The 17,243-nt window shown below is 39.2% G+C and overlaps 1 protein-coding gene across 2 annotated transcripts in view; it reads left to right on the top strand.

Moving 5' to 3' along the window:
- LOC126281449 (probable ATP-dependent RNA helicase DDX49) overlaps nucleotides 1-17,243 on the top strand; it is a 50,025-nt gene that overhangs the window by 11,088 nt on the left and 21,694 nt on the right. For both annotated transcript variants that reach the window (XM_049980423.1, XM_049980424.1), the window contains exons 3-4: nucleotides 1,179-1,312; nucleotides 7,077-7,182. In XM_049980423.1, coding sequence (XP_049836380.1) covers nucleotides 1,179-1,312; nucleotides 7,077-7,182 — 240 coding nt within the window. The remainder of the gene's footprint in view (nucleotides 1-1,178; nucleotides 1,313-7,076; nucleotides 7,183-17,243) is intronic.

Below are 17,243 nucleotides of genomic sequence, written 5' to 3' on the forward strand. Positions count from 1 at the left end.
CCCTGTTTATCTGGATGCTACCAGCTTAAATGCATACAGGAAGTGAAACATAGTGTTGTCCTGTTACAAAAAGCATTATTCAGTAATTTTATAATCAGTACAATTTTCTGTGCCACAACATGGTTCTTTTCTAGCACACATTTCACTGTGCAGTGGTTACTTATTGCTATCATCATGTGTACCAGTACCACCAACTGCACTGTGTCCCAAGCAAGTTACAGGAGCATTTGTTTAAAAATGCTGCAAGGGTAGGCACATGACACTGTAGCTAATGACACAACATTCTTTGCTGGCATGACTAAAACTGCATAATGCCTAAACCAGTTTAAGTTGTAAGTCAGCTACTCATCAAACAGCAAAGCACAAAACCACAAAAATGCAACCCTTTCAAAACTGATTAAAGCTCTGGAAACTAAAAGTCAGATATGCTTATTCATTAATTGGAATTATCTTAACAGAATTCCCAAATTGAAAACTCATTTATACATACACTGAGATCACAAAAATCCTGGGATGCCTTCTAATGCCGCATCAGACCTCCTTTTCCCAAGCATAAAGCAGCAACTTGATGTGGCATGGACATGAGGAGTCGTTAGAAATCCCGTGCAGAAATACTGAGCCATGCTGCCTCTGGAGCCGTCACACTAATCGCAAATAATTGTGATCCTGTGACATGTCGCATTTTCATTCATAAAAATTTCATTCTTGTTTGAGAACGTGAAGTCCATGAATGGCCACAAATGATCTCCAAATAACTGAAACTAAACATTTCCAGTCAATGATCAGTTCAGTTGGACCAGAGGACCCAATCCATTCCACATAAATACAGCCCACACCTTTGTGGAGCCACCATCAGTTCGCACAATGCCTTTTTGACAACTTGGGTTCGTGACTGTGGGGTCTGCACAACACTTGAACCCTACCATCAGCTCTTACCAAATAAAATAGCGACCCATCTGACAGTTTTCACTAGTATGTAGATTGATTCATGTATATGTAATTTATTATCCTATTATGCCAGGTGATTCGTCTGGCTGTAGGGGGTAGTTACCAGTGTCAATATAAAGACAAGAAAGTCACAATCCCAAATGTTTACAAGATTGCATGTAACTGTTATTAGTTTTTCCATAATATATATAATTTTTCCATAAACAGCACTGTTATGAGTACTTTTGTAGATTGCAGACCAGTTTGCTGTCATTGGAAAGGCAATAAGTTTAAAGCATTCTGTGATTGTGGGTGGTATGGACATGATGATACAAGGGCAGGAGCTTGATCGAAAACCACACATAGTTGTTGCAACTCCTGGAAGGTACGTACTGATAGTAGTATTAAAGATGTTTTCAGAACTGATATTAGTATAATAATTATAAAATTATCTGCATGAAGAGAGCTGCTTGACTGAGCTTCTAGAAATTCTGGAAGCTACAATGGTTTTCAGTTCTTTGATGTATGTGTAATGGAAGTAATGAAATTAATGAAGATAAAGATGATCTGGCCACTATTTATGCTCAGGATGCACTACTGAGGATTAAGTGAACTTAAGTATCCACAGTTCTTCCATTACATTTGTTGTAGGCAGTTTGTTATTATTAACAGCCAAACAGGAGTGATTGAGAATCACTGAATCTAATGATTTCTTTCACCTCCCTTAAGTGCAGCCCCTCATCTGCCTTGTAGGACACAGGCAGCGGCACAAAGTAAGGGGCTGCCTGATGGGCTGATGTACAGTGGGGACTGTGTTTGTGTAGCTGGAAGTGCTCAGCAGGGATCCTGAAAAGTGGCACCTAATGTGGTTGCAGTGAAAATGCTGCTGCCTTGTAGGATATGAGATTGGTTTCTCAAAGGCAAAGGGAAGAAAACTCTAATCCTCCTGAAGAGGTTGGAGCTAGGGCTGGCAACCAACCCATAAGAAGAACTCAAGCTACGAAACTTCAACAACAGGAAGCTGGGCTAATAAATAGTGGAATACATGGCAAGAGAAAGGACAGTGATAAGGACAAACAAATCATTGGACAAATAGTAGAAATATAAAGAGAAAATCAGATTCATATATTGGAACATGGAATGCAAGGTCTCAGTAGCGTCCAGGAGGCACAAGGATGCCACTAGGTCAAACAATGAAACTGAATAGGGTATTATGCCTCTTCAAGAAGTAAGTTGAACCAGAGGATCCTAGAAAAGCACGAAGCTAGCATTTTGTATAGTTGTAGTATTGATAAGCATGAGCTCGATACAGGATTTGTGGTACACTGCTAGCTTAAGCACCTTGTGGTTGGATTCATGCTTGTCAGTCCTAAGCTCTCAAACCTCGGGACAAAGGAAAACTTTTCAATTATTCCTTAACTAAAACCCATACACATCAACTAAGGAAGAACAATAGTACTTGTTTTATGAATTCCTGGAAGGAACATATGACTACTGCCTAGGTGGTGACATAAAAATGGTCGCTAGTAATCTAAATGAAAGGGAACAGATATTTAAATCAACAACTGGACCACATACCAGACACATCACAAGCAACAAAACAGAGCAAAGCTAATCCTTTTCACAGCATCCAGCGCGTGATTATGGGTTCTTCACTGTTCCTGCACAATATAGTACATAAGAAATATGTAAGTCACCAAATGCAAATGTTGTTAATCACATTGGTTATGTGTTGACTGGTGCAAGATGCCAAGTCAGACCTGTTGTACGTGAGGAAGCTCAGAGGCCCAAATGTCGATTCAGACCTTTTTTTGGTATGGACACAAGTGAGGACTTGGATCTCCAATGCATCTAAAGGAACCCATTCCAACAAACAGAAATATAATGTAACAGCTCTAGAATCATCTGCAATTAGAAAGATGTACCAGCAACACAAATCCCTAGAAGGGCTGAAGCACATCACAGCATTGAGGTTCAGTGGGAAATGATATCTAATGCAGTGGAGGTGTCAGCAAATACAACACTAGATAATTGGGGACTGAAGCTAGGTGCTTAAGAGATCTCCATGGTTTGATATTGAGGGTGAGATAGTAACACAGGAAATGAACATGGCATACAGAACATTACAATCAAATTGTACAAAAGCAGTGGGGAAATACTCAAAGAAGGAAAGGAGGAATGAAAAGAGGAACCATCAATGAAAATGACTTGAATAAAAATACTGGCGCACCAACCCCGGGGGAGATGATCATTGCTTTGAAGAAATTGAAGAACAATAGATCACCATGAACAGATAATATTGCAGCAGAACTTTTCAAGCAAGGTGCCATTCAGTTAGATCAGATTCTTCTAAAACTGATCATTTCAGGAATTGGCGAGAAGAAAATGCCCCAGCAGTGGAGAGGAGGAATTGTATGCTATGTATACAAGAAAGGAGATACATTGGAATGTGATGACCATCAAGAATTATGCTGCTAAACTTGGTACATAGAATATTCTCCAGCATACTGTTTGACAGTCTCCCAGATGTTCAGAGAGAATTTGGCTTTTCAGGATTGCGTGGATGGGAGTTGCAGCACATTCTTTGCTCCCAAAATGATCCTGGCCTCAAATGATGGTAATGCACCATCCTCACATCCTGTATCCAACAATTTCCACTCCCTCTGTCATATCATCTCCTCCCCATTCTTGTCTCCCACTTCTTTGTGTGCCACCCCTTCTCCTCTCCTTTGCTCTGTTTTCCCCACTCCCTGCCCCACAGCGTTCCAACAGTGCGCCTGTTAGCATCTAGTCCATGCACTCTCTGCCAGGCAGAACTCCTCTCTCCACCCAGATGTACACTGCTCTCTCTTCCCATTCCCCTCCTCCTCCTCCAGATTGCTGCTTCGATTCCGTGCGACAGTTGCATTCTGGTCCAAGTTGTTAGAGTAGGCAGTCACGTGCACGAGGCGTACTTGCTTGTGTGAACGAATGGTGTGTGTGTTTCTTTTTCTGACAAAACCTGTGGCTAAAAGCTGATGTCTAAGTGTCTTTTAGTTGTACCTGTCTGCAACTTGACATCATATTTATGGTAAGTATCAATCATTTTGTTGCAAAGAACCTCAAGTTAGATTTATGAAGTGCATCAGTACCCCATTCCGCCACCAGGAGTGTGACCATAGTGCAGTTAAAATGGCTACTTACGCTGGTGTGGAGCGTGCTCAGTGTGTATTTTGTTTTCATGAAACGAACTCTGTAACAGCTTTTTGGCATTAATTTCATGGCAGATATGCTAAAAATCCTCCAAACAGGACTAAAATTTACTCTTTGCACAAAAGCTTTGCTGAGACGGGTTGTTTACTGCTGGTTTGATAGATTGGCCTTGAAGGGCCAGCCACATGGCCACCTCACTTCCCAGACTTGACACCACTGGATTTCTTTCTGTGGGGTTTCAGTAAAGACCATGTGTATATTCCTTCCCTACCAAATAGTATCGCCAACCTGAAAAATCGAATGTACACTGCTGTTGCCTAAGTCATGCACAATTTTTTGCAACAAGTGTGCAAAGAAAGTGATTACCAGTGGGGTGTTTGCCACATCACAAATGGTAGTCACAACGAGTCAAAATGACACTTGACAGTTTTATGTGAAACTTGAGGTTGTTTGGTACAAAATGGCACATCTACCAATTCTGTAAGTTATCTCAATAAATTTCTGTATCATTCTAAAGATGTAAAGTCTTTTTTGACTCACACTGTACAATTGCCTTTGGTAAAAGTTTTAGCTACCATACAAAAATATTGAAAAGAAATATGTCAGATTCATGATCTTTATCACATGATAATAAACTATTGGGTTAAAAGCTTCAGTTCTTTCCTGTTGTATAGTCTCACGTCATAGATTGCCTTTAGTGGTCACAGTTTGTCTCAGCTAAAGGCAAATAGGATTGGAATCTATGAATCATTCTGTAGCTCTTGTTGATATCAAGGAGCCATCACAGACTTGAGCAAACCTTCGGTAACAATTACAGAGAATGCCTCATATCATTTGACTGTCCTTGATAAGGTGCCTACAGTAACTTCAGAAAAAAGTCATCATCAAATGGCTACAACAAACGAACATTCCCAAAACAGATGGTGGTGGATGGTGTGAAATACTGTATCTCGTGGCTCAGAATGAACCAACTTTACCTCTGTATGTTGTAGATGAACTGGCAAAAATATATGGGCATAGAGTCCTGAGACTGCCATCATATCACTGCCAGTTCCATTGAACTCTTATGGACTCAAGTTAAAGATTATGTGCCAAGAAACAACAAGAAATGTACACCTGCAGAAGTGCAAAGATTGGCAAAGGACATGATTAACCAAACTTTGTCATCATATAGGCACAAGCAAGTCACCGAAGTGGCATCAACTCAAAAGGTTTGCCCCAGGCGACCGGTCTACTCAACGGGAGGCCCTAGCCACATGACATTTCATTTCAGGTCAATGCTATAAGGAATTAATAATGAAAGCATGGTTGAATGAATGTGTAGTGGAAAGTAACATAGTATAATTTATTAGTTCATTAAATTCTGACAGAATTTCTTGTGACTACACAGGTGATAGAAAAATGATTCAGACATAACTGATGTGCATCCCTTAGTGGAATATCTTCTTTCCAAAAATTTATATTATACCATTTTCTTCAGTTATTTAGGTAATTTATTACTTTGCAAATTGTCTGTTGCTGAATACTCATCTTACTGATGTTGTACACCTATAATGTCTGATTCACTATCTTAAGGATTGCCATATATCACTCCCACCCCTGCCCTCCCCACTACATATCAAGACGTTAACAACAGTTGGTAAGAAAACGAGTTCTTTAATTTTTGGGCTGTGCACAGCTATATGTCACATGAGAATGCTTCGTGTTGTGAACAAACTAGCAACTCTGCTGCAATCTGTCAATCATAAAGTAATTTTAATCTTAGTATACAGTATAAAACTCTCCCACCCCCCTTCCCCCTCATCAAATCCTTGATGGTGGTGACAGATTTATCCGTAGTGTAGCCCGAGATCTAGGTCAGGTTAGAATGTGATAAATTGGCTGCAAGTTGGTGAAACCAGTGAAGCATGAACACCAAAAAATTATGACAACAGACTGATATGCAGCATAGTCTGAAGTCTACCTTTGTCATTTCAGTCACCTAGTTGTGTGTCTTACTTTCGAATTTACCACAAATTCTGGGGATATGCTTAACTTGTGATCTAATAGGGAGGAGGAGGGGGGGGGGGGGGAAATTCCTCTTGAGATGTGTAGGAAATTACAAGTGAGCAATGTGATTTGCTACCCACATCCAACTTCACTATTAATTGTGTTCACGTCCCATCATTTGTCATGTGATCCGTTGCCAACAGAAGCATGCGCTGGAAGAGCCATAAGTGCACTTTTGCTCGGAACTCGCAGTTCAGTCAATAGTAACATCCTTCAGTTTGGGTTCTTTTTGTTCTTTTATACGGAAGGCTAGTCTTCATGTGGTTTGTAAGTGGGGTAAATGCTTCTCATCAATCCCATCCAACCTCATGAACAAGCTCCTCTGATCCGCCCTCCCTCGCACCTCAGAAAATGAATTTCTGTTGCTGAAAGTGAGGGCTGGTGTTAGCAGTTTTGCTATTAACTGTATTGGGAGCTAATTCTTCTGAAGGTAAATACAGAGTAATCCATAGCTATTATTCTTAAAGATTAATCAACATTCTTGTATAAATTGTAAGTGTGCATTAGTAGATGAGCAACAACTTAGTATTGTTATTAGAAACAAAGCAAGCTTTCAAGTACAATTGTTACTTCTGATTATTTAATCCAGCTTTCTGCAACCTTTGTGTTATCCATAGGAGAACATGGCAAATGCCTTTGACAGCAAACATAAGTTCTGTGCCTTAAGTCATAGTTTTTAATAAAAGTGTAAGTTGTGATCTCATGTCTACTCACTGTTGGCTAATAGATTTCTTTTATTAATACACACAACAGCCTCAAATGCTAGTCTGTTCTTTTTCTTATTTCGTTGCCCCTGTTAGGTTTTTCTGGTATAATAACCAATTTTCTCCATAATGAAATAATGTACATACTGTGTATTCCCTTCAGGTCTTTCATTGATTTCCTGTCATAAAATGGCTCATTTGCAGACTTGCAGATCATTTGGAAAGTGGGAACAATACATCATTTAAGAAGATACAATTTCTGGTGTTAGATGAAGCAGATAGACTACTTGGTGGACAATTTGATGAGCAGGTAAGATTAAAGACATTTAATTTCGTACTAAACCACCTGTCAGGATGTTCAGTTGTCATTACAACTTTTGTGGAGATTCATTGGCATATTTTTCTTTTCTTTAGTCTGTGACTGTCCTGTTATACATAGTCACTGATAGATAATCACTGTTTCGTGGTGTGGCAGTTATTATTTCTATTCTGTAGACAGTTGTTCTTTCTGTTGCTAAGAACACCAGTTGCCGCTGTTGAGGATAGTCATATGTGTTCTGTGAACTTTGTTCTGTGTGCTTTTTTTGTTGTAACTGATTGTGTTTTGGGCTTCTGAGGTACAGTTGAGACTTGGTCTTGAATTTGCTTAAGTAACCATGGAAAATTGCCGGAAAAGCACACCCAGACTGGCTGGTGGTTGGGTCGGTGGTCAGTACCATATTTTACGGACTGATGCACCGTAATTTTTAAGCAGTTTTTTTAAAGAATAACATTTTTATCATTTGATTGTAAAGCTGGACTAACTAGATTGCAAAGCTGGACTAAAAATAATTCTTTGTTTATAAAACCTTTAAAATCCCAGAAAATTGTCACCTTTTAGTTTTGGCCATTTAGCATTCAGTCTATTTGAACATTTTCTCCCCTGCTTTTTCGTCAGTTCTTCTCTACTGGCCTGCCAATCGCAAATAGCTTTTTTCTGTTTGTGGAGGACCAAAATGCCTCTCAGTTGTTCTGTTTTCATGTTCTTCTGCACCTGCTATTACTTCCAATTTACAGCCCACATCATATGAATCCCTTTTATTTTTTTCCATTTTGAATCTAGCTACTAACAAAAATATTGTACTGTTGTCACTAACACAAATCACTTTTAGTTAAGTTCACTGGCACTGTGGGCAGCAATGTAGTGGGAATTTTAAATCGAACTCTGGACAGTTTTATATTAATTTTGAGTATAATATGCACGTGAATTTTCGAGACAATTTTTCCAAGGAAAAAAGTGCATTTTCTGATTAGTAAAATACAGTAGTGTGGTATTTGAATTCTATCCATAGCCAGCACGCCTCTCTTAATATGAATATAGTAAGTAAAGTTCTGACTGAACCTAAATAATTTAGGAGCAAAGGAGAACACTCACGGAATAACAAAAACTTGGAGTTGTCAACAAGCACAATCACAAAAGAGAAAGAAGAAACTTGCTAGCTTTTGAGAGTACACACACACACACACACACACACACACACACACACACACACACACACACACACACACACACACACACACACACACACGAATTATTTACAGGGTTTGTGTTCAGTTGTACAAGCAAGTCGGATTTCCTAAGCAGACACTAAATTAGAATTTCTGTACATAACAAGTAGATATTTTCTCAATGTATGAAAACACCAGGAGCAATAGATAAAATGTTTAGAACATAGCCAAAAGTTGTTAAGCTTTGAAATTTGTAATTTTTGAAAATAAAAATCAGTTCTGTTATCGTACAGGATATACACGCTTTTCAACTATTTAGTGGCTTAGCTACGTTACGTTTGGGTCTGCCCTGTTTAGTAAGTTAGTTAATATAATTTACTCCTGCGAGAAGGAAACACATATGTCCCTTTTACATTGACTAGTACAAATTACAGCAGCAGGACAGTATCAGCTGGCTACAGTACTCTGAAGTATGCCAGTGACTGAAACCTACATAAACACATACTGGCTAAGTGCCCAAAAAGTGGAAGGTTAGATTTGAATAATTATTGAGCTGTAGCCCTAATTGATGTCACAATAAAATTTTATGCAGTTATTCAACCAAGATCGAACGGTCCATATGTGGACTACCAGTTTATAGTCTATGGCAGTCACGATATTTTAGCAATCAGACATATTGCCATCTTCAAGTGCACTGATGTCCCAGGGGGACACAGCTGACTTACATTCTGACCCCTCCCCCACTCCACCATATCCCCTGCATACACTGTCTGCTTGAGGGTGTGGGTGGACTGAGGCTGCATTGTCAACAGTGCTCTAATTGCTGCAATCCAGATGTAGGTGCTCCATCCACCCTGGCAAATAGCTCACTTTGACAAATGTCTTCTCCATAGTCTCAGGGCTGGTTCCCAAGCCTTGCTGGGAATATAGCTGCATCTCGGTTGATAAATTGCCCCTAGTCCATATTTCAATGGTCCCTAATGGCATAGTCACAGTATTTCAATATTTGTAAATAAAATAGAAAGAAACTTCCACATGGGAAAAATATATTAAAAACAAAGATTCCAAGACTTACCAAGCGGGAAAGCGCCGGCAGACAGGCACATGAACAAAACACACAAACACACACACAGAATTACGAGCTTTCGCAACTGGCAGTTGCTTCGTCGGGAAGAGGGAAGGAGAGGGAAAAATGAAAGGATGTGGGTTTTAAGGGAGAGGGTAAGGAGTCATTCCAATCCCGGGAGCGGAAAGACTTCCCTTAGGGAAAAAAAAAGGACAGGTGTTTGTGTCTGTGTATGTGCGGATGGATATGTGTGTGTGTGTGTGTGTGTGTGTGTGTGTGTGTGCGAGTGTACACCTGTCCTTTTTTTCCCCTAAGGGAAGTCTTTCCGCTCCCGGGATTGGAATGACTCCTTACCCTCTCCCTTAAAACCCACATCCTTTCATTTTTCCCTCTCCTTCCCTCTTTCCTGACGAAGCAACTGCCAGTTGCGAAAGCTCATAATTCTGTGTGTGTGTTTTGTTCATGTGCCTGTCTGCCGGCGCTTTCCCGCTTGGTAAGTCTTGGAATCTTTGTTTTTAATATATTTCAATATTTGTGTTGAAATCCTGATGTGTTTTTATTCTGTTGTGTGTATCTCCTGCTCTGCAACCACCAACTTGTTACAGAACATTAGTCAGGTGCGCCACAGGTGTTCTTGGCTGCAATCTTTGATGGTGCACATTGTTTGTCCAGTATTTATCTTGAGCCATTGGCACAGTGTCTGGTATCATTTCCACCGGAACAAGGACCCAAGAAAGATATAAAGCATGTGGTGTCATCTGAATTAAAAATAATATTGCAACAGGAAGAAATGAAATATGTTTTTAATGGCTTGCAGATCTTATTGATTGATTGCTTCACAAAAGCATTTTGTCATATGTGTAATGTGATATACAAAAACATGAGTATTCAAATTGTGAGTAACTATATCAAAATCAGGACCTTGTACTTCCAACCCTTCCAGTGTAGCAAGAAATTTGAGAAATGCTGAGGGTGCAAATGCTGTTGCACTCTTGCTTCAAAAGTGAATGCACAAATGATGACAGGCAAAAGGTAGTAGAGATTTGTATGCCTGTGAAAAGAGATATGCACGAAGCATATAAAAGCTACTGCCACTATACCTTAGCAGAAGATCTGGCTGTGAATGTGAGAAAATTGTGGTCCTGTGTAAATGGGTCTAAGGCTTCCATCCAGCTGCTCATTGATCATTCAGGTGTGGCAGTTGAAGGTAGCAAAACAAAAGTTGAAGTTTTAAATATTCACGCAGAATACTCTGTGAATGTTTTACTGTCAAGCAGACTCCCTTATGGACGATATAGTAATAAGCATTTGTAGCATACAGAAACAACTGAAAGAGTTGAAAACAAATAAGTCGCCTGGTCTAGAAGGAATTTCAGTTCTGTTTTACAAAGAGTTCTCTACATTAGATTCTTATGTAGCTTGCATATATCGCGAATCTCTCACCAGCACCAAGTCCCAACCAACTGGAAAAAAGTGCAGCTGACTGACAAATTTCCTTAACATTTGTTTGCTGCAGAATTCTTGAACATATTCTCAGTCTGAATATAATAAATTTCCTTGAGATCAAGAAACTTGTGTAAATGAATCAGCACAGATTTAGAAGCACCTCTCATGTGAGACTCTGCTTGCTCTCATTTCGCATTATATATTGCGCACTATGGGTGAAGGGCAACAGGTATATTCCATATTTCTTGACATCTAGAAAACATTTGGCATGGTGCCCCACTGTAGTCTGTCAGTGAAGGTACCAGCATATGGAATAGGTTCTCAGATATGTGAGTGGCTTGAAGACCTCTGAAGTAATAGAACCCAGTACGTTGTCCTTGATGGTGAGTATTTATCAGAGATAAGGGTATCATCAGGAGTGAACCAGGGAAGTGTGATACAACCCCTATTGTTTTCTATATTCGTATATTGTCTGGCAGACAGGGAGGGGGCAGCAATCTGCGGCTGATGAGGCTGTGGTATATGGGAAGATGTTGAAGTTGAGTGACTCTAGTAGGATACAAGACAACTTAGACAAAATTTATAGTTGGTGTGGTGGCAGCTAAGTCTAAATGTAGAAAAATGTAAGATAATGTGGATGGGTAGGCAAAATAAACCTGTGATGTTTGGATATGGCGTTAGTATTGTCCTGCTTGACAGTCACATTGTTTATATATGTTGGCGTAATGTTGCGAAGCAATATAAAATGGAACAAGCATGTAAGGATTGTGGTGGGAAGGCGCATGGTTGATTTCAGTTTATTGGGAGAATTTTGGGAATGTGTGGTTCATCGGTAAGGGAGACTTCATATTCTTGAGTACTGCTTAAGTGCTTGGGGTCTGTGCCGGGTCACATTAAAGGAAGACATTGATGGAATTCAGAGGCAGGCTACTGCATTTGTTACTCTCTTTCTTTCCTCCTTCAAATTAATCATATGGCCTACAATAAATTACTATTAGAAGGTGAGCACATTCCTTTGTGTAGTCCTTCCAGATGCTGTTACACTGTTGAGCAGTTTTAGTTGATTATCAGTTACATGTCCACTAGTTTCAGTATCTGCCATTTCAGCATTAATGCCATGCTGCAAAGGACAAACTGTCTTATGAGCTCCATAGTGGCAAGTTGGTGCTAGTGCATTTGTAGAGCACCTAAATAGATGATTTTGATTCACTTACTACCTTTACATAAGATCAAAACTACTTAGGATACCAGGTTGAATCAGTTGGTAATATCTTTTCTGTGAATTCATTAAACATGTGGTGTATTGTAGCAACTAGATTACTTCAGTAGGAAGTCGAGCAGATACTGCAACAAACACGAATTATTAATAATTTATGAAAACTTGAACATGGTAAATACTTAAATTTGGAAACAGCTGCTGCCCATACAGATGACATGTATTTGATACTGTTGCTCATAATTATAACATTTAACACTTTGTCATTGCAGAATGATTGTTCACATCAGAGTACAATTGTCTTAAACATGATATAAAATTCGGAATAACCATTCTATTTGCACGTAGCCAGATCTATGCATTGACAATACTGTCATCATTAGCAATAATTACAGTTACATAGAGACTGGGCAATTATATAGGGACTTGGCTATTACAGAGAGCCTCGGGAGAGCAACACTGCACTCAGACATTAATAACTTTCTGACTGTGGTGGTATGAGGAAACACTTGGGGGTGTGTTTTGACAATGTCCCTGATTTGTTGCTGCGTTTTGCAGCAACTGTCTTTCCTTGTGGTGCCATTGCCAGGTACCAACTTTTACATGAGACCTCATTCTTTGTGCAACACCACAGAACACTCTTCATACTGCACTGTTTATGTTTATATCAAGTTTGTTCAGCTTTAGTTTGTCAAGGCTTTGACTTTGCTTAAATCTCTAATGAAGGTCTCTTTGCTGTTGCAGCAACTTTGACATAGCTATTCAGCTAAAGTGTGTCTTTCCCATAATTCACAACATTGCTGGCAGATACAGTTCATAGATTTATTTTACAGAACATTAGAATTTTCCACTTATGTGCTCCACATCTTTTCTCCAGAGATGGATATTTTATGTTGACTGATCAGATACTTTGCAATTTGTTTCATTTCATTCTTGCTGAGCACAAACATTTTCCTACCTTCTTTTAACATTTATAGTAACACATGCAATTATTGATGCCTTATTGCCACTGCTTCCTTTCTATACAACAACTGTTTTAAAAAGTTCAGGATTGTTAATTACTGGGATGTCTAAAGCCTGTCTTGAGTAAATACAAGTGAATGGTCATCAATGCATAAGAATTCTGTCTGGTTTAAGCAAACACCAGTCAGTCATATTCAGTCACATTTGCAGGCTCTTGATTGTGTTCCACTGATTGTCAGTTTTGCTGTGAACCATCAAAGAAAGTTCAGATCTCCACTTAAGTGGTAGCAGCATAGAGAGAATTCATCTGCTGTTTTACTGGTGAACTTTTGTTATGCAAGTTGCTTGAGTGGTGAAATCGCCTCAAGACAATTAAATGTTTTTGATAGCAGAATATATGTGTCAGAGGTGCTTGTGAGATTGAAGAGATCCACAGCACAACTGCCAAAGAAAAAGAAATATGATTGGTAGGAGACTTTTGAAGGACACATAGGTCTCTGTGGGGGGCTTGAGAAAGATGATAATTACATTAGATGCTTCCAGCAGGCATGAAGGGGGTGAAGAAGTGTGTACTAGCTTAGTTCCTGCTGCTTCGTTGGTGGAGACTGCGTGGTCTCCACAGATTTTTTGTTTGTTTTTCTTTAACCAAATTTTTCTGTTGTTAAAAATTGCAACATGATCTAAACTTTTTGAGTCGCCATGCAAATGCGACTCACACACACATAACCGCAGTCTCTGGCAGCTGAGACCACACTACGAGCAGCAGAGCGCATGATGGGTGAGGCATCTGGGTGGGGGTAATGTGGAGGCTGGGGTGGAGAGGGGGAGGGATGGCTGGATATGGGTGGTAGATGGTAAAGTGCTGCTAGTGAAAGCGTGCAAGGATGAGGTGGAGAGAGGGTAGGGCAGCTAGGTGCAGTTGGTCAGTTAGACAGAGGGTGGGGGAGAGATAGAGAGAGGTAGCAGAAAAGGATAGAAATGATTGTGTGTGTCAGTGGAATAGAGGGATGTGTAGTGCTGGAATGAGAACAGGGAAGGGGCTAGAAGGTTAATGACAATGACTAACAAAGGTTGAGGCCAGGAGGGTGATGGGAGCATAGGATATATTGCAGAGAGAATTCGCACCTGCGCAATTCAGAATAGCTGATGTTGGTGGGAAGGATCCAGATGGCACAGGTTGCGAAGCAGTCATTGAAATGAAGAATGTCATGTTTGGTGTCATGCTCAGCAATAGGGTGGTCCAATTGTTTCTTGGGCACAGTTTGTCAGTGGCTATTCATGGAGAAACGCAGGTTGTTGGTTGTCATGCCCACATAGAATGCAGCACAGTGGTCGCAGCTTAGTTTTTGATCACATGACTGGTTTCACACATAGCCCTTCCTTTGATGGGATAGGTGATGTTTGTGACTGGACTAGAGTAGGTGGGGATGGGAGGATGTATGGGTCATTATCTTGTTCTATTACAGGCATATGAACATGAACATGAGCCATGAGGTAAGGGGTTGGGGCAGGGTTTGTGTAGGAATGGACAAGTATATTGTGTAGATTCAGTGGACAATGGAATACCACTGTGGGAGGGGTGGGAAGGATAGTGGGCAGGACATTTCCCATTGCAGGGCATGCCAAGAGATAGTCGAAACCCTGGCAGAGAATGTAATTCAGTTGCTCCAGTCCTGGGTGGTACTGAGTCATGAGGAGAATGCTCCTCTGTGGCCAGATAATGAAGTATTTTCATAAAAAAATGACATCCACTATTTCACTCTGTTAGTGAATTAATTTCCAAAACCACTGAAACACACATTTTTTATATCTAACCAAGAAGGCAAATACAAATTTTCAGAAATTTAGTTTCAAAAATGCTTTCATAATGAAATATTTCCATAAAACTTACATCCCCTATTTTACCTCCTTAGGTGTTGAACTTCTGAAAACAATGAAACACATATTGTTTTATTTCTAAACGAGAAGTCAGGTACCAATTTTCATGCATGTAGCTTTAAAGATGCTAAAGTAGTTCTTTAATAATTTGTTTTCAAAACAGCTTTCTCTCACTGTTTCACTACCGTTGGCTTTAAATTTCTAAAAATGTTGAAACACATATTTATTTATTTCTGACCAGGAAACAAAATGCCAATTTTCATAGTTCTAGCTTCAAAATTGCTTTTACAACTAAATTTTTCAAAAAAACCTTTCATCCCTAGTTTCACATCCTTAGGGGAATAGGATGCCTTCAGTATAAGATCAATATACTTTCTAGATTTCAACTTTGTATCTACAGTAGATTGAGCTGGGTGGTGGTGATCAATCAGTCAGCACATCGCATATTTTATACATTAATTATGAAGATTGAAATTAATAATATACAAGAGACTTGATTATTCTAATTGGCTCCATTCATTGTAGTTGTAATTGTGTGACTATTATGTTAAAAGTTTTTAAAGTAATAACTAAAATCCGTTTCCCGTGATCTACTATCTGCCCCCTATCAAATTTTATAGAGGATTTTATCAAGTAGCTTTTGTGACAGGTTGTATGATAGATTCACATAACACCGAAGAAGTGCTTCACATATGTTATTGCAAACATTAGGCAGAATCTGAGATGCATCAGCTATTCCATTGTGAAACTATTTTAACATTAACAAGCAAAGTTTCTAATAATAAGATCGTAAAGCTCCATCCTATGCAAGGATCGTAAGGCTCCATCCTATGTAAGCGTCAGAAGCAACTGACAATGAGCGACGTCTGGATATGTGACACTCCAGCACCAAATGGCAACATTGGGTGATCATCCTGTGTGCAAGTGGTGATCTCCTACTTCCAGATGGCTACTAGAACCAACCAACCAGCTTTTATGAAAATGGCACCCCTAAATCGTAGAATATTGTCGCTTGAGAAAAAGATAACAAAATTAGCTTTGCTTAGGAAAATTAGTCTGTAAAGGAGCCCATCCATAAAATTTATGAAGAGTGGAATGTTCACGAAGAGGAGAATCTTCATGGAGAATTTCATTAATTAATATCATCAACTAAGAAGATCACCAGACAAATGCTTCAAATATGAGCAGAGAGACGTTCAGCTATCTCAGCAACATATTGAAGTTGAATGATTCTTACGTGACCAAGAACTTTTAACAACCGATAAATGCAGAAGAGTGACTGACTGCGATAAATAAACAAAACTAGTGATGCTTCGTGTGAGGTTCCATGGTCTAATGGTAGCCTAGTGAACAGGACCACTGTTGGTTCCGATGGGTTGATCCTGACTACTTGTTATATTTAACTGACTCAGTTACAATCACATAACCAATGCTGTGTACTAAGTTTTATCTGAACTGTTTACACCACATCTAAAAACATATTTTTAAGGTCTCATCAAAATACTTGATCTTTAAGCGTGTGCACAATTACACCTATCCCAGAACATTCACACGCAATTAATTCTGAATAAAACAAATTGAGCAGCCATGAAATATTACTGATATTTGGTTGTTGTAATTCATCAGGAATCAATGTTAAGGTCAAGCATTTCAGTTAATCTAAATACTCTGCATAAGTTTTGTTCAGAAAGCATGACCCTTTTGGCACCTCATTTTCCTTCCTAATGTCTTCTCTAAATTCATAAATCTAGTACTTAATTTGAAGGAAGCCTTTCTGACAGTTAAATATTACACCAATGTATCTTTTTATGCACGAGAGAGCTAAGCCTTGAAGAGGTGAACTTTTTAACACTACATTTACATAGCTAGCAAGAGCCGTTTGTGAAATATTTCAGTTTTTCCTCAAATTGATAATTAAGTTCTCTTTAATTGGCCTGATTACTTTCAAGAAATTAAACTTTTCTTGCTATGCTAGACTTCACGCTGGTCACTTTGATGCCCCCTTTATCCATTTCTCATGGCTTCTTTAGATATGAAAATTACCATTGTGTAATTTATTCCGCTCAAACATTTGACCAAAATGTTTCGAATGATAATCATATGTCAAACTATGTCCTTTTTGCATTCTGTCATTTCCAAAAAACACTTCACAATCACTTTTGATTCTCAAAGCGCAGAAAATGATTCAGGTGCTCTGTGAGCGACCCACCCATGGTTATAACATCCAATATCTTGATAATGAAAAGAAATATCATTCTGCTCTCAACCTTACATACAATTTTGGTATGTTACTACATTTTACACAATACGCAGA

Source organism: Schistocerca gregaria, chromosome 7 (assembly GCF_023897955.1).
Source record: "Schistocerca gregaria isolate iqSchGreg1 chromosome 7, iqSchGreg1.2, whole genome shotgun sequence".
NCBI classification, from domain to species: domain Eukaryota; kingdom Metazoa; phylum Arthropoda; class Insecta; order Orthoptera; family Acrididae; genus Schistocerca; species Schistocerca gregaria.